General features: G+C 41.4%; 1 protein-coding gene and 1 long non-coding RNA gene across 3 annotated transcripts in view; one reads left to right on the top strand and one right to left on the bottom strand.

Annotated features, from left to right (window-relative positions):
* LOC136991546 (uncharacterized) overlaps positions 1 to 21576 on the bottom strand; it is a 427115-nt gene that overhangs the window by 143743 nt on the left and 261796 nt on the right. Inside the window, exon 5 of one of the 2 annotated variants that reach the window (XR_010883647.1) lies at positions 9616 to 10000. The exons of the other annotated variant lie outside the window; for it this stretch is intronic. This is a non-coding gene — a long non-coding RNA (uncharacterized lncRNA). Of the gene's footprint in view, positions 1 to 9615; positions 10001 to 21576 lie in introns of those variants that run through there. 2 annotated transcript variants of the gene reach the window in all.
* ETAA1 (ETAA1 activator of ATR kinase) lies at positions 787 to 9537 on the top strand. Its single transcript, XM_067292769.1, has 6 exons — positions 787 to 955; positions 1724 to 1861; positions 2162 to 2238; positions 3848 to 3966; positions 4287 to 6427; positions 8240 to 9537. Exons 1-6 carry the CDS (start codon positions 787 to 789, stop codon positions 8353 to 8355), a joined length of 2760 nt encoding a protein of 919 aa, XP_067148870.1. The 3' UTR covers positions 8356 to 9537.

The following is a 21576-nucleotide window of genomic DNA, read 5'->3' as shown; positions in this document are numbered from 1 at the left end:
ACCTACCGAGTTTGGCTTCTGCAAGTCTCTCTTTGCCAGCCCAAACTTCCACGCCGCTTAGGTCGCGCGGAAGCGGTTCGCTCCCTTCCGGAACTGCCTGCCTTTGGGGACGCTGGCCGCCCCGATCCCTCACCCAGGCCCCGAGCGGCCCGGCGGGAACCTCGTCCCTCACAGGGCCGCGGGGCGCGGGGCGGGACGGGCGGCCTCGCCCCGGGACCAGGCCCTCAACGGCCGAGGCCACGAGGCGCCCGCGGGCGCCGGCGCTGGACGAAGGTGCCGGTGACCAGGGAAGGGGGGCCTGGAAACCGCCGCCCCTCACGGCCTGCCCGCAGGCGCCCCCCAGCCACCTCGGTAAGGCCGCGGCGCTCGGCTCCGGGGCAGCCGGAAAGGCCTGGGCCCCCTTTCTTTTTTTTTAACCAGAAATTGAATTCAGAGCCCCTTCAGGGTCAGCGGTCCCCGCGGATCCCCGTTAACTCAAGTCCCCCCTGGCGGAGGGAAGAGGCCGGCGACGCCGCTCGGGGGCCGCGGGCGGCGGCCGCGGGGCGCCAGGGGGCGGGGCCGGGGCAAGGCGGGGCCGGCCGCCGCGGGGCGCGAGCCACGGCCCGCAGTTCCCTGCCGCGTCCGCACGCCCGCCCGCCTCCGCCGCTCGGGGGCCAATGGCCGCTCGAGGCGGCGCGGGGCCGGCCAATCGGCGGCGGCGTGGCGGGTTCCCGGCAAGATGGCGGCGCCGTGAGGGAGCCACGGCGGCGGGGGGCGGCATGCGGCGGCGCCGCCGGAGCGCGCGCCATGCCCGGTAGCCGGCGCAAGGCGCCCGCCGCCGCCGCCCTGAGGAGGCGGAGCGGCGGCGAGGAGAAGCTCAGCCGGCGGCGGCCGGAGGAGCCCCCCGCGGAGGAGGAGGCGGCGGCGGCGGCAGGCCGAGGCCTCCCCGCGGGGGAGGTGGCGCGCGGCGCGGCAGGTACGGCGGGAGCGGCCGGGCCGGGCCGCGGCGCCGGGGGCGGCTCTGGGGCCGCGGGGAGCAGGGCCCGCCTCGCCCGCCCGCCCGCCGTGGCGCGGGGGCGGCGGAGCGTACGGTGCTTCTCACCGTGTAAAGCCGCCTGCTCCCGCGCCCCCAGTGTCACTGCGGCTGGTTGGGGTTCACGTCACGCATGAGGGCGTTACTGCTCTGCGGGGACGAGAAGCTCTTCTTGATCACCTGCGTCCCCGTTTTCAGCATTTCTACCTGAAAAGGCCTGGGGGAGGAGGGGGAGTGTGTGCTGGTACAGAGGCAGGATGTGACAGCTTGGGGGCCCCGTGCAAGTTGTGACCCAGATCTGCGTCTAGGTGACGGACACACGCAAGGCGGGATGCAAAGCATTCTCCCATGCAGCTATGTCTGGTTTTTCCCTTGAAATAAGCTGAAGTCGCTGTTCCTGGAAGAGGATAGACAGTTCTCATCCTTACCTTTAGAGACTGAGCATATAGCTGTCAGCATCCTGTAATGCTCTGCTGTCTCTCCAGTAGAGTGCAACTGGCAAAGAGAGAGTCATATTCTGGGTCAAATGTATAGTTGTGAAAACCACTGGTGCTAAATTAAAGGAATCCTGATGAGTGTGAACTTGGTGTGAACTTTTATTCTTAAGGTTTATACACCATGGTTTTTGTGCCTTACCTTGTTGTATGTTCTGAGTTATTTCAGCCTTTTAAGAATTATTGTTTAATAAGAATCATTCTTCTGTTTACACAGAGTCATGTTTACATAAGACTCCAAAGAGATCATTAAGTAGGAAATCACGGATACCTACTTTCAGCTCTCCTGTTAATGACACTGATATACAGCAAGAAATCTTTTGGGATCCTCATTCACCAATTGCATGCAGACTAGGTAATACTACCAAAATTCATACTTCAGTTGCCTATTTGAGGTATACGTTGGAGTATACTAAAAGTTCTCAAATCTGAGTTATCAAAAAAGCCCCCTTCCTGTTACCACCATGGCAGTGGTGGAGTTGGGGAGTTCAGAGGTGATCAGGTTGTTTGGTTGCGTTTTGTTTTTATTCTAGTCCTGTAAATTCTTCAATGTAGCGCTGAATCAACTTCTGTTTCTACCAGGTATAACTGAAGTATTTGAGACATAGGGAATTTTGTAATGTTTTGCAGTTTTTAAAAAGGTTTTGTTTTTTAGGCAATGAAAAAAAGAAACAGATTACCAGTAGATGCGCAGTAGAAATTTCAGAAATTGTTAATCGTATTGCTCCTCAGGTAATTATTACTTTCTAAAACAGTGCTCTCTATAAGCAATAATCAAACAAAATTGTGTTACAATATTCAGTTTTAGTGCAGATGTAATTTTAGTTACGGTAGTCTCTTTAGTATGACAAGAAGCAAGTGTGCAGAAAAGTAGAAACGTTCATAAAAGAGGACTGAATTAAAATCACAGCTGTAGCATTTGACTAGCTGTTCTTGAGTCACAGATGCTATTAAAACAAGGATGCATTAAGAAAAGTGGACCTGTGGCAACTCCATTTTAGAAAGTTTTACTTTCAGAATGCAAGTTATTGTCCCTGTTCTTAGGAAAACAGCTGTGGTATAGTCACCCATAATCACTTGTCCGTTAAAAGGTAGTTTCTTCACATACTGTATTTACCTGACAGTTATTTTAAGCATTCTGAATGATCTTGAAATACAGACTGTGGAACTGCAAGGACAACACTGAAATGAAAGAGAGACAATGATGTAGACATAATAATGTTGCTGTAATTCTAATTAGTTTGCCTTTTTTACCCTCATCCATGCTCTAGATATCTCTTTAGCTGTGAAACTTATGTCCACAGCCTGGAAAGTGAAAATAAAATACTGTTATAATAGTGGCCTTATTGTTTGCTTTTTATTAAGTGCAAGAAGAGAACTGTCATTCCTAAGACAATTTTGTAGTATTTGGCATGCAAAATATGCCTGTTTGTTTGACAGGGCCATTTCAGCCGTCTATCTAGAATATTTGTGAGAAATTATACTTTAGAATTTCAAAATCATTGATAAGAGATGCTGCTTCCCTTCTTTTTAATGATTACAATACTGTCATGATTGTAAGTTATTTAGAAATTGGACTGGGTTTGGGACAATCTGTTGCTCACATCCTTTTTTCCCTAATTTAAAAAAAAAAAAAAAAATTAACTCCCCCAAACCACCCTGGTAGTTAGTAAAGTTCAAATTATTTTTTGCTGGCTAACTGGAGTGTTTCTTAATGTTCCATATTTGGCTCTGGCCCACTTCTAATTTTACTACTACAGTATTGTGTCTCTTAGATTTGAGAATTCAGATCCAAGCCTGCACTTCGAAGCTCTGAAACAACCTCATTCAGTTTTTAAACTTCATTTATTTTTCTTTAAGGGCTCTTTGTATGAAAGAGTTGTAATGGAAGAAATCAGAATTTTTAACAGGAAGCATACAGAATATGATTTTCTGAAACTCTCTGGTTTGTTAATGCTGCTGTAAGTGGATAAAGACAATGCATCTCAAGTAGCTGCTTACTAAAGTAAACTAAAATATAGCTTGCAAAGTGAAAATTGCAGATGATGTGTAAACCTGATTGGGGAAGTAAATACAGTATTAGATTAGAGTGCCAAAATAGAATTCAATTATTTTAATTGAAGTTGCTGCTTTAAATTGATATAATTAAACTGATAAAACTATCAGTAGACACTGTTGCAATAATCTTGCTTGGCTTGTATTGGTTTAGCTCCTATCTGTCGCTTTCAGCACACTTGTTCCAGTTTAATCGTTTTAGCAACTTAAACGAATGCAAGGTGTATGTCTAGTTCAATCTTTATCTGAAATCAAATTGCTAAGCATTATAAATGTAATCATTCAGGATGAAAAAGCAGCCTACAGTGGAGGATCCCTTTTAGAGACATGGATTGGTGAGGATGCCATTCCCTGTACACCTGGAGTAGTAAAACTGCGAGCTAGGACAAAGTTAAGTTGTACAAGGTAAGTTCCAGTTTTGTCTTGCCTATCACGGCTAGACTTTCAGGAAAAGGGATGTATTATTTCATTATGTTTAGTGAGTAATTGTACATTAGCATACAGAATGCTTTTAACTTTGGGGTTGTTATCTCTTGTTAACAGAGTAGTTATCACTGGGAATTATCAAGAGGAATGCATGCTGATTGTGCATTGAAAACAGGATTCAGTCATACTGTCTGTAGTTGCTAAATTAGAGAATAAACAGCTCAGGGTAGTATAATTAAACTTGGCAAATTTTTCTCAGTAGTTCTGATTTTTCTTTTTTATATATTCTTTTTATCTAGAGATCTTAAAATAAAAAATCCTGAAGAGGAGCTCATGAAATTGGCTAAGGAGTTTGATAAGAATCTGGTAGAGTTAGATGCTGTTCAGGAACAAGAGAAGCTTTGTCAGGACCTCATCCAGACTGCCTCAGAGACTTTAAATAATTGTAAAGATGAAGTACAGATGAAGAACCTGAAATCGGTCCTTGATGAAGTTTCTGAAACAGATGCCGCTCTGTCCCTGAAACCAGTGGGAGAGAGCACTGGCATCCCTACTGCAGAGCCCTGCCAATCTAGTAGTCAAAAGTCTATAGACCTTGAAGCTGAAAAAGCCCTTCATGCTCTTTTTGATTGCTCTACCCAGAAATGTAGTGGACAGTTGAGCCAAGGACTGTCAGATATTTCTTTAAATAATGGTTTCCAGGAAAACAAAAGCACCCTGGAGGAGGAACACCTTCCTGAGCCAATTAAAAACATGCAATGTGTTACTTCTGAGACATGTCAAAAAGATACTCCATGTTTACTAGGAAGCATGAACCAGACTTTTCCAAAAACTCATACCTTCATGTTGACAAAACAAAATCCTTCTCTGAAGACAAAATTGGTGGTCTCCAGTAAGCTTGCTGAAGTAGTTAATGATGATTTTGACGACTGGGATACAGATTTTTTGGCAGATGACTCTTTTGTGATGCAAATAACCCAAAATCCTGAACTGATAAATACTGAAGAGGCTTCACTAGTTCCTGCAAATCCACCTGTGTATGGTTTCAGTGATGCTAGCAGAACAAAGGAAAAAAATAGTTGCAATTCAGTAACATGTTTGGGGAGTTTACACAAATCTAACAATTTGCAGTATTCACCTTTGAAACTGTCTAGTAAAAACACACAAAATGTTGCAAAATCTCTTTCTTTACAAAAGCCATATAATAGCACAGAAATGTCAAAGACAGAGACTGTTTCCTTTCATGGCAAATGTGATGTTAAGCCAGGCAAAATAAATGCTACTTGGAAAAGTGCCCAAAACAATGATTTTAACTATATTCCTGTTTCAAAGCAATCTCAAGTGAAGAATGGAAGTGAAACTATTCAGCCTAAAAGTAACCCTGTTCCTCTTTTTCCTTCAAGATCTAATCCTCATAGACCACAGACTGACAAACCTGGGAATAATGCACACAGTATTTCCTGTCAATTGTCCAATATTTCTACCAATACAAAACCTAATGATCTGACTAAAGTGGTCAGCCAAGCTAATACAGGTTACTTAAACCAAGCTGAAATACCAAAGAAAGGTCCTCTATCATTTGACTGGAATGAACCAAAGTTTTCTGATGAGGTTTTAGATATGTTTTGTGAATCTGATAGTCTTTGGGATGCAAACTGTGAGGATGATGAATTGTTGTATCAGGTATGTGATGATATAGAAAAGCAGACTCAGAGCCAGCATGTTAAACAAGGAAACGAAAGAGCTAAAACTACGCAAGGAGCCAGTATTAATTCCAGGTCAAATGCTGATAACAGCTTCACAGCATCTAAACAAGGACTATCTGATCGCCTCTTTGCTCAAAAAACGAATGCAAAACAGGACACGCTTTCAGTAAACCTTTCCTGTAGAAACTCCTCAAAGGTTACACATGGATTGACTACAACAGGTCACACAGTGAACTCCAGAAATGTCTCAAGTCCAATAACTGTGATCTCAGGCACTCCTATGGAGTGTAAATACACACAGTCTAAAAACTGTCATCAAGCTGCTTCTGAAGATACTACAAAGACTATTTCAGGAAAATGGTACAGATCTAATTCTGTGCCAGCAGGAAAGACTGGTTCTGAAGTAAGTCCTGTTAATGCAGTAAACACTTCTAGTAGCAAAACATTAGGCAGCCAAGACCTTTTGTGCAACGTGGGAAAGACGCTACATAACAGTTCTGGTAACAAAACGTCACTTATGCCTTCAAAGTTTAAGTTCCGAAAGACTAACAGTTCTCAAGTCGCTCTTCACGTAGAGTCTGAAAATCCAGAGAGTCATTCTGGCAATGGAATTGTTCTGCAGGGTTTGGAAGAAAGCAAGAATCAGTTGAACATGACTTTGCACAGCAAGCTTGAAAACAAGAAACTGCCTTTCAAGAGACACCTCTCAGAATCTTTTGCACTACCTACATCAGGTATGTGTCTTTATACTAACCCTGTTAAACTGTTCTTGTTCATTTTCTTACTGTAATTATAATGCCAAAGGAGAAATTTATATCGTATTTCAACTTATAATAGATTTCGGTATTCATCAATTCAGATTAGGCATTAGTAAATGTTCCATCTAGAACTTGGAATTTTTTTTTCCTGCAAAATAAAACTGTCCTGACATATCTTTTGAATTCCTGTAGTTAAAGACTTCTGTTTCCCACTTTCACTCCGCTTCTCAAAATACTACACACTCTCCATAGATGCTCAGATTCACTAAGATCAAGTATACTGTGATGGCAGCATTCAGCATGCCATATTCTGACTTGCCTAAATATGTTGCTCTTTTGGTGCTTAGCAAATGCTGTAGCCTAAGTCTGTGTTTTAATTCACAGCTCATTTTGAAAAAAGTTAAAAATTATTTATCTCACCCTGATTCATAAAAAAAAAAAAAAAATAGTGGGAGAGGGAAAGAAGGTAGCAGGAAAAATGGAATGCTAAATTTATAATCTTTTTATTATTGTACACCTGGAAATTGGCCTCAGATCACTAAGCATTTCTGAAACGTTGGCCTATATTGTTTTGCTCAGTGGCCAAAGTTGCCAGTGAAATATTCTCTGCAGTCAGTCTAAAAACTACCTTATTTCCTTTCATTTAGCCTCCCAGTCAGTTGTTACAATCACTTGACAGTGGAAATGTAATATTCCATGCACCGGTGTTACTTACTAGAGAAACGTAGAATCAGTGTGTCAGTCGTTTCTTGTTTTTACTTATCTCGTGGCTTTGTGAAGCTGTAATCAACGTTAAACTTGATGAAACCTGCCTTTAGAATGTGTTATATCAATCTCAATTTTCAAAAAGCACTGTTACCAAAAAAACCTCACCCACATTAACTCCTCCAAACTATCACCCAGCATTATTTGAAGAATCGCTGTTTTATCTCTGTTTCATACCTGGGCAAGAAGCAGATAGATAAATAGAAAGTAGCAATTTTAGATGTTACTATGGGGGGAAGATAACCAGACATTCTGTGGAACATTCTAGAGAATAAATGATCATCTGAGGTTGTTTAAAAACCAACAACAACAACAAAAAAAACCAACAAAACGTTTTACTTACCTAGTTTGAAAGACTATGTATTAAAAATACATTAATTGGAAAATGGCATATAAATGGTAAAAATCTTGACATTTTCAGAATGATAGGAGTCTTCCTGCTGGTTCCAGTGAGGTCAGGATTTTACTGTATGGGAATTTATAGTTCTGTAACACAACATATAAAATATTACACTTGGCTATCATGCTCTTGTCTCCTTTGCAGATTTTTATTGCTGCTTTTGACCTTTTTTCAACCTTTCTGGTTTTATTTGTGTGACACCTGTACTATATCTGACCCCTGTGTCTATACCATGTCAATGCCCATATCTCTGCCTAACTCACTAAATTGTAGAGCCCTTTTCACTCTGATAGCCTTAATTTTCTTAACCCATTGCCATCTCCTGTGTTGACTCCTGATGTCACAAGGTTCACTTGAAGGGCAACCAAGTAGAATTTCCTTGAAGCAAATGTCTGCATCCCGGAGCTTTCATTGGGAGGTAGTAATGAGTAGCACTACAAAGGTCATGCATCTTATCCCCCTTCCTGCCTTGAGGACAGGATAGATGAGCCATTTTTAACTTGGGTGCCTCGTATGTCAGAACAGTGTGCTTTTGCCATATATCTTCAGACATTGAAAACGGATGAGTTAAAATACATATTGAACAAACTTGAAGGTTCCTAATGCATGTTTTCTATTTACAGTGTCTGTGGTAGAACAAAAAAACAGAAAATGTTCTCAAGAAGAAATTGAAAGGAAAAAACAAGAAGCTCTTGCACGAAGAAAATCCAGAATGCAGGCATCCATAAAAGATGCTTGAATTGACTAGAGTGGCAATTCCACTGCCTGTGGAATAAGTTTTGGGGAGTGAACCATTGTAATGCTGGAAGACATTCCTTAAACGGTGTTCACAGCTACTGACTGCAAGCTTTTCCTAATTCGCAGTAAAAAGTCTTCATCCTGAACCATAACTAATACTGGTGATTTTTAGTCTCTATTAAAAAATATCAGTTGTAAACATGTAGTCCCAAGCTATCTTCAGTGCAATGAAGTTTAAGATTGCGTTCAGTTCGTATATCATTATGCGTTGAAGCTGTACGGTTAAAACATCCTCAGAGCATGAAAGTATTTGTACACACACAAAAGCAGAAGGCTTCAAAACCAGACTACATGTGTTTTGGTTGTATTTCTCTTTCTGGGAATACTTTAATCTAGACAAAGACTCAAGCACATGTAAATAGCTTAATACAAAAGTTAGACTAAGAAATGCTAAGTTTTGCTCTCAGGTAGATGAAAGTTTTAAGTTTTGGTTTGAAGAAAGGTACAATCAAGAAAACATCCAACATCAAAAAAATAATGGAAATTCACAGGATATGGAAAGCTTGCTTAATCGGTGTTCATTATTTTAGGTAAGAATTATACAGGGTGAAAGAGGAATTTCATATAAAAGCTTTATAAGGTGAAAGAGCATCTGGAAAAGGACACTTCTTTTTTTTAGAGTTGGAAATACCATAGCCAACAAACTTGGACAACCTTTTCCTAAACTATTACCAAGCTTACTAAAACAGGCAGGCTATGTCACTTTACCAAACCATAAGCAAATACACTAGGGGAAATTCTCAACAGCTATCAATCAGTTTAGCCTTATGAGTTATATGTATTTTTCAAACTAAGGTCTCTTAAAACAAAAATGCAATATGATGTCAGTTTAATTGGGGCTGATAAACTAGATTTTTTGATTTGATAGATGGTAGAAGAGCTCGGACTGTAAAAACTGCCTGTGGGTAAGCTGGAAGATATTTCACAACTGATAAACGCTTTTATATAAACATGTGACATTATGAAAAGTGACTGTAATTTAGCTTTGTAAATAAATAACTTTGAGATGTACCAAAAAGTTAGAGGAAGCTTTTGGTTGCTGTGGGATGTGCCTTTTTTGTAACTCTTGCAAATGTAAATACTGTATATTTGTAAATCATCATTAAACTTTTTTTTTTTTTTACATTTTCTCGTCTGGTTTGGAAAATACTGTACTTGGTAGACATACAGAAATAGGTGAAAGAGGGTGGAATAGGCATTCCATACTGGCTTTACCTGAATTTTCTCTCTTGCTAAGACACCCAGTTAATCCATGCCTCAGATTTCTACCTGTAGTGGTGGCAAAGTGCTTCCTTTGATCCATTTAAACTAAATCCTTGAACCTTGAGAAAGCTGGTTCTAAACATAACCATCTGCAATGCAGTCCTGAAATACTAGAGATGTTTTTTCAAACCAGCAAAGGTCCTTTTGTCTTGCCCACAACTCTGGGTGTTAGTTAGTTGATTATGAAATCAAATCCCTAAGTCCGCTGAAGACTCTGCTGGTGCCAAAAGGAGTGTTACTTCAAGACTATGGCTGCGGCTCCTTGTCCTTGCACTAACTCTATCCATGTGCAGCAGATGAGTTGGATCAGCTTGCTGATCTGACTGAAAATTAACCAAGAAAAAATGTTTTCAGCTTTTTAAAAAACTTCACCATAATAATGCACTTAATATAGCATGAGATAGCAAGGTTCCTTCTTTGTTGTTGTCAAGGCTCTGCTGGCAGTGTTCAAACCCTGTTCTCTTCTGCATTGTAAAATAGACCCAAACATACAACAAGAAGAGCTCTGTTGCCAGGAGGGGTATGGAAAGGAGCCTTTGCTAACTTTGTAACTGTAGGAAGACACAACCTACTTTTTGACAAATTACACAGTTGAAGTTGCCTCTACCCTCTGTCTACAGATCATCATTTATTTGCTGAAGTACTTATGTACTGCCAAGGCATATTTTAAGAATTCATTTGCTGATCAGCGTGAAACACTTTAATTATTTTTAACAATTTAAAGATAATGCATCTTCTAGCCCCTCCATTAAGTTAATCATAACAGAGGGGCTTTGTTTTTTATTTTACTTTTCATAAATACCTATTTTTAGCATTGATATTACACTTCAAGGCCTGTAACTTGGTCTTTCTCAACCACTGCTTTCTAAATAGAAATCACAAGTATGTGGGAACATCGTTTCTTAACTGATGTCAAGACATAAACTATTAAGATTTTTTCTGGTCACACCCTCACTGACTACACCCATCATCTTCCAATTAACAAATTGACTAGAATTTCCTCTTTTTGTGACTTGATCCTATTAGAAACAGATAAATCATTTCTTGCAGCAAAATTAAAATCCTCTATACCATCTTCACTAGGCAAATTTGATAAAAGTGAAAAGCTTAGAGAAACACTATAACCCAGTACAGTTTCCCTGGTAAAGTCAGTGCGGGCAGAAGTAAGAGTCATTAGGGGGTTAGAAATAGTTACAAAGAAGAGCAACCTCTACAATATCAAAAGTAAAATTCCAAGAGCTATGAATTTTTGCCTTTCAAAAATCTTATGGTCACTCCCTACTGTAAAAAAGGTATATATAACCTTATATGTAGTGCTCCTATAGCAGTCAGTGAGCAACACAGAGAGGGTAATGCAGACGTTAGGTGCCCTGAACGACGTTTCGGATGTGCTTAGCGCTACGTTGCCTACGACAGCCATCTGCCTACCAGAGATTGTAGGGACGTGGTCCTGGGCCAAGAGAGCTGCTGTACCGCGCGTGGGCAGCCCGCAGCTTCGCAGAGCAGGCGAGACCTGCAAAGGCTGCAGTCCTGCTGCTGCCTCTCATGTTATGTCCCCTCTCCTGGCCACGGAGGAAGGAAGTTACGCCGCAGCCTCACTAACCCCCAGATTTTGCAGGTAATGCTCGTGCTTCGGGTTACAGTCTTGTGTCCCACTGAGTCTTCATGTGCCAGCTTGACTTGTGCGAGCTTTTGTCTGACTGTTTGCAGTAGACAACAGTTCTTCATTAGGAAAGTATCTACATCGTTTTAATTAATTAATACACATGTACACATAAGAAGTTTGGTATTTCAATAGTTGACATTTAACTATGAAGGCACATCTTCCTCCAGGCAAAAAAGACCTATACAAATAGTAACGACAATCTTAAATACATTCCAAATTAAATTATGACTGTCATGTTTCATTATAAATTAATTTATGACTGTTTGCTTAAGCACTCATCTTCGTTTCATTCAGAGCATAGTAATTTTTTACGTGAGCAGAGCAATCAGTGAGCTTTAGTTTAAATGTAAATGAAATTCCTGTATGTCCCCATACCTGCAATATTATTTTTATTCCATGGATATTGAAGTATCTCACTAGGAGTGATGTTACTTGCTAAAATACAAGAATTAGATTTTTCAGCTAAGAGCTGGTGGTTTTTTTTTCCTTTTAGGAAGACAGACACCATCAGGTAAATGATCCATTCATCATTATTCTCCCAATCTGCATCTAAAATTGTGTGCTGTGGAACAACATACCTACAGTCACACCCTTCCAGTTCATGCTGGTGAGGGATCATGTTTAAAGCATTTCAGAAATTTACTGATATTGGTTTTTTTATTGTGTTAGTTGTATCAGATTTTCAAAGAGGCCAGCACCCAGCAGCTCTTCAAATTTTGGCCTATAATGCACAATTAATCTTGGGGCTGCAGTTCAGGAATGGCAATCTAATCTTATACTATATGTAGCACTTATTACATCTAGACCTTTATACACAGAGGAATAACGTAGATGAATTCACTGATTATATCTTTTTAAGCCCCAGAAGAGCTACAATTTGTCAGGAAAGAATAGCTAGAAGCAACAGATAGTGACCTAAATAGTAGAATTCCAAAGATAAAATAGAAGAAAATGAACACAAATGCCTCATTGTTTGAGAGCTGTATTGTCTGTAACACACTCCAGTGAATCCAGTGTTTGCGGAAGAGGCCAAGGCAGATATAATCATCTGTAGAGCTACAAATGACAGCCTGAGTAAGTAGCCATCAAAGATGAAGCTAGAAATACGCTGGCAATTGTGCTGTAAATGATAACTGCAATATTTGTTCAAAGCTCTGGTTACTAAGCCTACTGGTATTTTTGTCAGAATAGTCAGAGACGTCCTGCCTCATAAAACACTTACGAATATCTAATGTACTGTTCTTGCGGAACTAAATATAAATTTCTTCGACTATTGTCTGCACGTAATGTCAGTGTGGTAGGCTGGCAAACCATTAAGGGCCTGATTCTACTCTCGCAGCAATTTCCTTAAAGCACTGGAGGTAATGGAGTGACTCAGGCGAACAGAGAATCAAGCCCATGCATTTCAATATTTTAAGGAGTTCTTGTCTTTAGCACATAAATCTAGTAAAACAGGACTGCATTCATCAGAAACTGTTATTGTTTATGCTCATTTTCAAACTTTTTCGGGAAAAAAAAGGTTGCATTTATGCATAGCTGTTCAAAGGCCACAGTTAACAGCTTACACCTAGAACAACATAGTCAGGAGAGATGAGGAGGGAATACAGGATTTATAGGTTTCCTTTTTAATGATGATGCCTGCTCTTTGCAGGTTGGCCTCTTTAAGGGAAAAACTTGGTTTGGGTTTTAACTCCGGAAAATTAGCAGCCTTGTAGGCTTGGGAATGACACTTTGCATGCCCTCCTGCACTCTCCAGGTCCATGAACACAAGACGGATGGGTCCAAATAAAATATTATATTCTAACACAGCATAGCAATTCAGTGCCTTTTTTTCTGGGGGGGGGGGGTGGCTAAGAAGGGTGGGATTCCTTTACATGCCAAAGCTGAGCATATGCTGGCATGTTTTGCAGAATCATGGCTTCAGGGTGAAGGATATTTAGGTACCTGGGGGGAGCTTCTCATGGCTAAAAGTTTTTTTCAACACTGGTAAGTCACAGTGGTATTAAGAAGAGTTTGCTGAATAGCTGTTTTTGAATAAACCATTAGATACTTAGCTTTGGGTGTTAAAAACTTGCAGAAAGCTGAACCTCAACGATAAAAAAATGGACATAACACGAGGAAAAAAAATGTGTTCTCCAAGACTTGCATAATAGTTTGGCAACATTTTAGTAGACAAAGTGATAACACTTCCCCCACCAATAATGCCAGGCAAAGGACTTTTTTAATTAGCTCTCATGTTCTACAGCAAAAAAATGAAATATATGCATAGAAACATCATAAATTTGAATTGCTATCTTCCTTCCTTGTTCTTTCTTACTTGGACAGGGCCAGATGTTTTGTAAGCTCTAATGCTGTGTATGAAGAGGCAAAGATGATATTAATTCAAATAACTACTTTATTATTGAACCTGAGTAGGTATAAAAAATGTGTAAATGAATCTGAATTTTATACACTGACTAAAAATGTTTTTCCATATCAGTTGCTCAATTTTCAGCATGCTGACTTGTGTGACTTCAACGCAAGCCACTCATCGGAGGGGCAGTCAAACCAGATAAGACTTCTATTTCCAATATGAAAGATCAGAAGATGCTAGAAGATTTTTTTTTCCTTTAAATGCCAGCTTTCTAACCAACAGCAAGAAGGGAAAAGAATGCTATGCATGGCGCCTAAGCATGCAATGCTATGCATGGCGCCTAAGTCTTTCAGACTCTTTTTCTCTCCAATAACAAAGGCTGAAGTGGAAGTACCACAAAAGATACTGCGATCCAAATGTCACACAAGCTTTTCAAAACTCCTCAGGGTTTTTTTGCCTCTCTGTCCCTCAGTGACTATCCCTCACTGTCTGGTGGTCCTTAAGGGTGCTCTCTTAACAGTAGATCAGACTAGGAATCATGCCCTGTTAAGGCTTATACAACAATCAGACTCCTGTGCCTTTTTAGAAGACTGGAGCTATCTCCTAGGTTTCAAATTTACTTTTAGCTATATCTCAAACACAGATACTTTCCTAAGGCCTAAGTTATCTACTCCTGACTGTTAAGGATCCAGAGTTCAATGTGTTAAAGCTGTTCAAGCTGTAATCTGTAGATGCGCGCAGGGAATACTTGAACTGCTTCTAAAGGAGGCATGCAAGGTGATTGAGAACAGAGAGTTCATCTATGCTGTACAGCAATGCAGGTATGTGAAACTTCTGACAGGCTCCACATCTCCAATGAACAATTCCTAGAGATCAAAAAAGTTGGACTACACTGCATTAGAATGTCAAATCTTGACAATATAACCCATTAAAAAGATTCTGCCCAAGTGAGTTTTGTAACCTGCAGGAAGAGTTATGGAGGTGAATGGAAAGAAATTTGAAGATGTGTTAAGATAATGTCAATCAGTGTAGACCAGATAAGGAAAGACCCTTTCTCATTTTTCTGAGGAAGTATGAAGCACCAGCGAAACTACATAAAACACCTGTTAGTTATAAAAATGTCAAACAAACATATGTTTGGGAAATGGAGAGATTCAAACACTGTCTATGCCTGTCTATGTTCCAGAAAAACACAAGTAGTTTTGTGAGCACTTAAAGTATCCTAATTTCCTACACACTGATTAATTTAGTTTCTGAAAGATGCAAGTTCCAAGTGAAGGTTCTTTGGCTGAGTCATTTACAGAGCATCTCCAGCATGGATTCACTGCTGTCTCAGAAGAATGAATGCACACCTGAGCTTTTTGCAAGATATGGGGACTTTTTGAGACCTTCTCCTCCATCTTCCCACTCAGTCTCAGGAAACTTCTGAAAAACACCATTATTTTTTAGATTTGCTAAATAGTTGACCCTTCTGTTCCCCAACCCACTCAGTGAAATTTTCACATTCATTTCATTTAATAGTGGTGGTGTAGTCACGATGGCCTGAGCACATGCAAAAAAGATTACCTCCACCCTCCAAACCTGTCTCATTTTTGTTATTCACAGTAAGTCTTGCGGTTCACTAATTAGTAAGTAATTCGATGTTATTTCTGACCTAGGAATGAGAGGAGGTGGGAGTGGGACAGGGGCTTTGAGCAGCCTCAGTGCCCTCCCCTCATCATCTGCAACAGGAATGTGTGCCATCCCTGCCACACTACTCAGGGCAGGACGAACCCCCAATTCCTCTGCCCTGCTCCCCCAAATAGTGCCCGTTTCCAGCGTCAACACGCAAGGACAGCACTTGGAAGGTCACCTATTTCTCACATATTTGCTCTTGGGGGGGGTCAAAAACTTCATTTCTGTTTGCAGCTGGGCTAATAATGCTGGGACTACTCTGTTTGTGCAGTGGGAACCCAGAAGGAATGCAGATGAACCCAAAACGGTGTTCCCGGAAAAAGTAATTGAAGATTCCAGAGGAAAACTGATTAACCCCCAACTTATTTCACTGACTTGAAAATAGCTACTGGGCTGATTGGTGGCACAGGCCAAATCAGGGGACTGTCTCACGTTTAAGTGTTGCCGGAGCAGGGCTGACAGCCCAAGCAAGCACCGACACCAGCATCCCGGCGTGAGCAGGAGGACTTTCATTCCTGAGATGAGTTCTGCCAAAAGAGGAGGGATGGATGTTTGGACGAACCTTGTAAGGGACCTTGTGCCGTTCTCCATGTTGTCATCGGCCAGCAACCTCGCTGCTGATAAAGGCCGCTAGTCTTTAAAGCTGTCAGTCTGCTTGCTCATAAGAGCTGATATCACTACCCCTGCCCTGTTGTACATATTATATATAGGCATGCATATTTTAATTAATTTTCTATACAAGGAGAATATTTATCAGCTAAAATCAAGAAGTAAATCTAATTTAAAAATGAAGCTAGCTTCAATATTTACTGCAACTTAATGACAGCTTTAGACAAGAATTTAATTACACAGAGTTAGCATGTCATATATATTGTAAGAATGTACCATGGGACTTATTTTAAAGTGTAATTTAAAGTATAACTTTTAGACTGTGCCTCAATATGAGCTTAAATCAAAATATATCCACTGAGGAAGCACATTCTTCAAAACTGATTACAAAAGTAGCCACAGTACTAATGGAGGCTTACTGTAATTTTATGTGTTAAAGTATAAATGACTTGCAAGAACAGTCTTGGGAGCTGCAGCGTAATTTAGTATTTTTCAAGCTAAAAACTGCTAGGGAAATATTTTTTTCACTGGGACCTATCTTTTCCACATAATGTTACCTAGAAATAAATCTTCCTAAAGGACATTTCTGTATCCCTTGCAATTCACATACTAAGTGCAGAAAATACACTGAAGTGTCACACTGTGCTTAGCCAAACTAGCCTGTCCTGAGGAGCAGGCAACAGACTAAGACTCAGGAGACCTAGTTTTTGTTTCCTTCGATCCACTGCTGGCTTTGTGCATGCCGATCTCAAGGAGGTTTAAAAAAGCCAGTAAAGATTTTGTTATTCAACATGACCCCAATTTACGCCAGTACCACTGGCAGTGTTTGCATGGCCTGACCATGAAAATACCATGCAACCTTTGCAATGAGCTGGGTCCCAGCCAAGGGAGATGTCAATCAACTCTGTGAATACACAAAAAGTAGCGGTATTTACCAGCGTAAACATAGGACTAAATTCTTATTTACACTGATCCTATTTCACTGCAATAAGAACTGTTATTCTGTGACAGTATCTTAGGCCTTGTCTATATGAGACTTTTTCAACTTGCTGTTTAATAAACTTACCTCAATAAAAGTGTGACTGATACCATTCCCTGACTAAACAATATCTAGAAGAAAAAATAGTTATGTCAGTACAACACTCTCGGGTAGATGAGGAGCCAGGCTTATTCAGGGACTTAAGTGCTTAAAGATGTAGACATCAATAAAATGCACTATGCAAAAACAAAAAGTGATTTTTCACTATCCAATTACCTTGTGTGACAACTTCTAAGTGCATATTATTTATTTGTATTTCCAGATCTTCATTTCGGTAAAAATAGCTATACTGGAGATTGTTAAGACACCATTGCATTGTAAGGTTATGCCAGGCATATGCTTAAGAATGTCTCCATTTTATAGACAAGAATGCTATCTCCTACCTGCTCCAAAGGCACCTAAGGCAAGATTTATGCCCCACGCAGTGTCATAACAGCTCCAGAGGAACTCTTACTAGCCAAGAGTAAATAAGGCCCATAACCAAAAACGCTGAGCAGGACCTCAGCTGGTGTAAATTTTCACAGCTCCACTGTGGAACTGGGGACACTTTACATGACCTGAGGATTTCTTCCTCTGAATGCACAGAAAGACGATCCCAGGTATGTGAAATGCCCTTGCATAGTAGGAACGCGCAGACTCTCTTCCGAGCTCAGTGGGAAACTTGTGATTTTTCATTCCCGCCCCACAGGCGTGCTTCACCTTTTATTGGTCAAGATGGGTATTTGCAATGGTCCACTGGGTAACAGAGAAGTGTTTTAAAGGTCCCTTTCTAAGGCATATTCTGAATGCGTCTGGAAATATTTCCTTGTAGCTGGAATTGCACTGGGTAAGCTACACAGATTTTCGGTGTTCTCAGATAAATACAGCATGGCACAGCCATCCTCTGCTGCTCCAGAAGGGGCATGAGCCTTGATTAGTCCTGATGGGCTCAGAGGCCAGGAATTCAACGTAATTAACTAGCACTTAAACAGAATCACATCCAAACCATTTTTGTGATGGAGAGGGCAGGAACAAGCCCTAGCTGCCAAGTGACAGCCAGCTGGGCTTGCAGTCAGCGCACAGACAGCTTTGGGAAGAAGATAAAACTTTGTGCCGTTCTGGACAGAGCCTGCTGCAGACACTGGCAAAACAGGTATTCGTCTAGGGCAGCAGCCTGGTGCGGGGAGCAAAACAGCCATGAAATCATGGCTTTGCCTGTGTGAAAACTCTGGAAAGCTACAGAGGCTGGTTGTTGCAGCTGGGGCTGGGGTATCTGAACGGCCCCCAGCCCTCCCACAGCCCCAAGCAGCAAGCCCAACTCTCCATTCCAACTCTGCCCTTTGCCAGCAGGACTGCCAGGCCTTTCTTTTTTTTGGGGAGGGGGTCGGGGCGGGGGGGTGTCACCTTCAGTTTTTCTAGATTGCTGAGAAACCTTGAATCAACTCGGAGTTTGAAGCAGGCTCAGAATCAAAGGGTTGCCAAAGGAAAACCTTTCCTATCACACGCCTGTGAAAAGCAGAGATCCATGCATGGGTCACACGCACTGGCAATAAAGGAGGGAAGGGGAGGTCGGGCAATGACCCCAGGCATGCGATTTAATCTAGGTTCCTATAGCAGGGAGTTCTGCTGACCATCAAGGTTGTGGCATGTGCATACACGAAAGCAGGCTGGAGACCAGAATCTGTATCCTTCCTTTTACTTTTCTGTAGCTCTCACCATTTCAATCCTTCAGCTCCACACCTTGTCCGAATGATCCTGATCCTGACACAACACCGAGTCATTCACAGAACACAGGACATACTGGTCTGACCCGATGTCCATAAAGCCAAGGGCAGCCCTGCATGAACTGGAAGAGGACTAGCTTACCTACAGCACATCCAGACTCTTGTGTCAAGGCCTAGACAGCCTCCAAGTGATTCTACTAAAATATGGAATATTTTTTTAGTAAAAACACTCTGTGGCTTTATATACTTGTATCATATACCTATATCAGAAGGATTATTGCTCATAATCTTACTTAATGGTTCACACACGTAAGTATTTTGTTTTTTCTGTCCTAGAGAGTTTCGTTGTCATACTCCTCTATCACTCTTTTCAACTTGGTTAGGGGAACTTTGTAGAATAAAATGAAAACCTACGCAGAAAATGCACCATGCTCCATAAAACTCACTGAGATAATGCATTCAGACTCCTACATAGCATTGGCCATAAAGAGGCTACCAGTAAAATCTGAAGTTCTGTGTAACAAGAGCTTTCTGAGCTTACATTAAGTAATTGCGTGTGCCACCTCCCTACCTAACTTTTAATGGAAATTTTTCAAAACAGTAGCTAGTGTTTTTCAATGAAAGATAATAGGCTTTATACATCTACCAACTCCTGTTTTCAGCTTTGCTCCAGACTTCAAGGTACTCACTTGTTTCTTCAAAACTGTAACTTTCTCCTAAATGCAATCATTTCATTTCTCAGTATAATGATTATTCCACATACTTAGCAACAACATATCGTAGCACACTGAACACCCTCCAGGCATTACAAATAGAGGTCCCAGTCAGTGCTCTCTGCCACGCCACAGGCTCCATGTAACAGGGTGGACACTGATTGACTTCCCCAGGGCTATACTTGGGCATGAGAGAAGAGCTTGCACTAACAAGGCTCTGACCAGTATCATGCCCTTTATCTTCTGGTGTGCTAAAGCCTCTGCTTGACTGAGAGAAAGGGACAGCTGAAAGGTCAGAGATGAGTTTTATTGAAAGATTTCAGGAAGCAAAAAAAAAATTTCTCATGGATGACATCAAAAAATGCTTCCTTGTCTATGGACTGGTATGGCAGAAAGTGCAAAGAGAGGAAAAAGGAGATGGAGGAAACTGGTGAAAGAGAAGGATGGGAGAAGTAGGCAGTTAAATGGAGTGGAAGATAAATGGCAACAAAACTTCACAGGGTTTTTTAATGGCTTGAATTTGTTATAGCAGGAAGGAGAAAAACAAGGAAGCTGCCAGCCAGAGGAGACAAGATGGCACAGGCAAGCAGCATTTTAGGTGGGAGGGAGGAAGCGGGGAGAACTCGCAGACATTGTCAGTCAAGAACAGAGAGGAATGTAAGCTTTTTAGCATTTGTTAATAATGAAAAAATCATGATGGCCATGATAGTAGGGAAGACAGAATCACTGGCAGGAGAGGGAGCAGAAACATGGGAGAAAAGATGGTCTAGGAGACAACCTAGGAGACAGGCAGTGTAACAGCACCAATAAAGGAGGCAGGGAGATGAAAAATCAGGAAGAAAGGGTAAACGATTGACCTCAGGAATTCAAGTCAATTTTGAAGTGGCAGCTGGATGTGCAGCAGCAGATGGTTATGAAGGGCTGGACAAGAACAGTGGTGACAGACCCAGAGACGGACAGAATGGCAAGCATATCAGGGATTCCTGCACGGATACCTCCAAGATGCAGTGAGGGACTAGACAGCAAAGGGAGGAAGAAAAAATCAAGGGGGCATCTCCAAAGTAAAAACAGAATTACAGAAGCCAAGTGTTGGGGGAGAGAGATCAGGAAAGATAAGGGCAAAGACTGTCTTTCAATGCAGCCAAGTACAGGAGCTCAAGAAGCCTGGTTATTCTGTAACAAAAAGAGCAAAGAAAAGAGAAGGTCATTAGGGCTGTGGGAACAAAACACAGCTTCAGAAAAGCTTTTGGAGACAAAGGGCATAGGGAAATCAGTGGGTTATTAAAAAGGCAGACTGAATTAAAGGAATTTTTGTTTCAATTTTTCAAGATGGAAGAGCAAGAGCATGCTTGAAGGCAGAGGGTGCAATCTGAAAAACAGAGAGCAGTCAAGGATAGACAAGAAAGGAAGAAGAATCAAGAGATAACAGAAGACAGAGAACTTGCACTCAGTTTGGAAAGACGTTATGATCAAGTAGAAAGTGAAGGACGGGAGCTGGGATCTGGAGAGGAACAGCAGTGTAAGTAGTACAAGAGGAAGCTGGAGGTCTTGTTCGGGCTGACTCATTCTGTCCTTAAAGAACAGGACTAGATCCTGACAGTGGGATGAAGGTCGGCAGCAAAACCTATTTTAACTAGTCATGAGCAAACACAGAAGGTTTGAAGCTCCCAACCCAGTACGAACATCTGTATGAGAGGCAGTTCAGTCTCTGGAAGAAGTCCTGACCCTATTAAAGTCAATGACAAAACTCCTGTTGCCTTCAGCAGAGCCAAAATTTCACCTTGTGCCTATGGCCATTCCAGTGAGACTTCCAACATGAATGCCAATTAGTGCCAGTTTCAAAGGTGACATTTGTGACACGGAAACTCACTCCACCGGGAGATGAGCTAAGATTATCAAATTGAGTCTGCATAGACCAGGAAAGGTAAGTGTGACATTCCCTGTCCTAACAATCAACTAAAGCAAATAGATACATGCACATGGAAATAGTTGAGTTCTTTAATATTTCCAAAGCACGTTACAAATGCCATGATCATTGATTTAAAGAAAAATAAATAAATAAAAGAATTAGTAATTCAGTCTCTGTGTGGCAGGTCTAAATGAATCAATTAGTATGTTAAAAGCCATGCATAAAATAATGTT

Source organism: Apteryx mantelli, chromosome 3, assembly GCF_036417845.1.
Source record: "Apteryx mantelli isolate bAptMan1 chromosome 3, bAptMan1.hap1, whole genome shotgun sequence".
Classification (NCBI taxonomy): domain Eukaryota; kingdom Metazoa; phylum Chordata; class Aves; order Apterygiformes; family Apterygidae; genus Apteryx; species Apteryx mantelli.
This window is presented reverse-complemented; position numbering and strand designations above follow the sequence as displayed.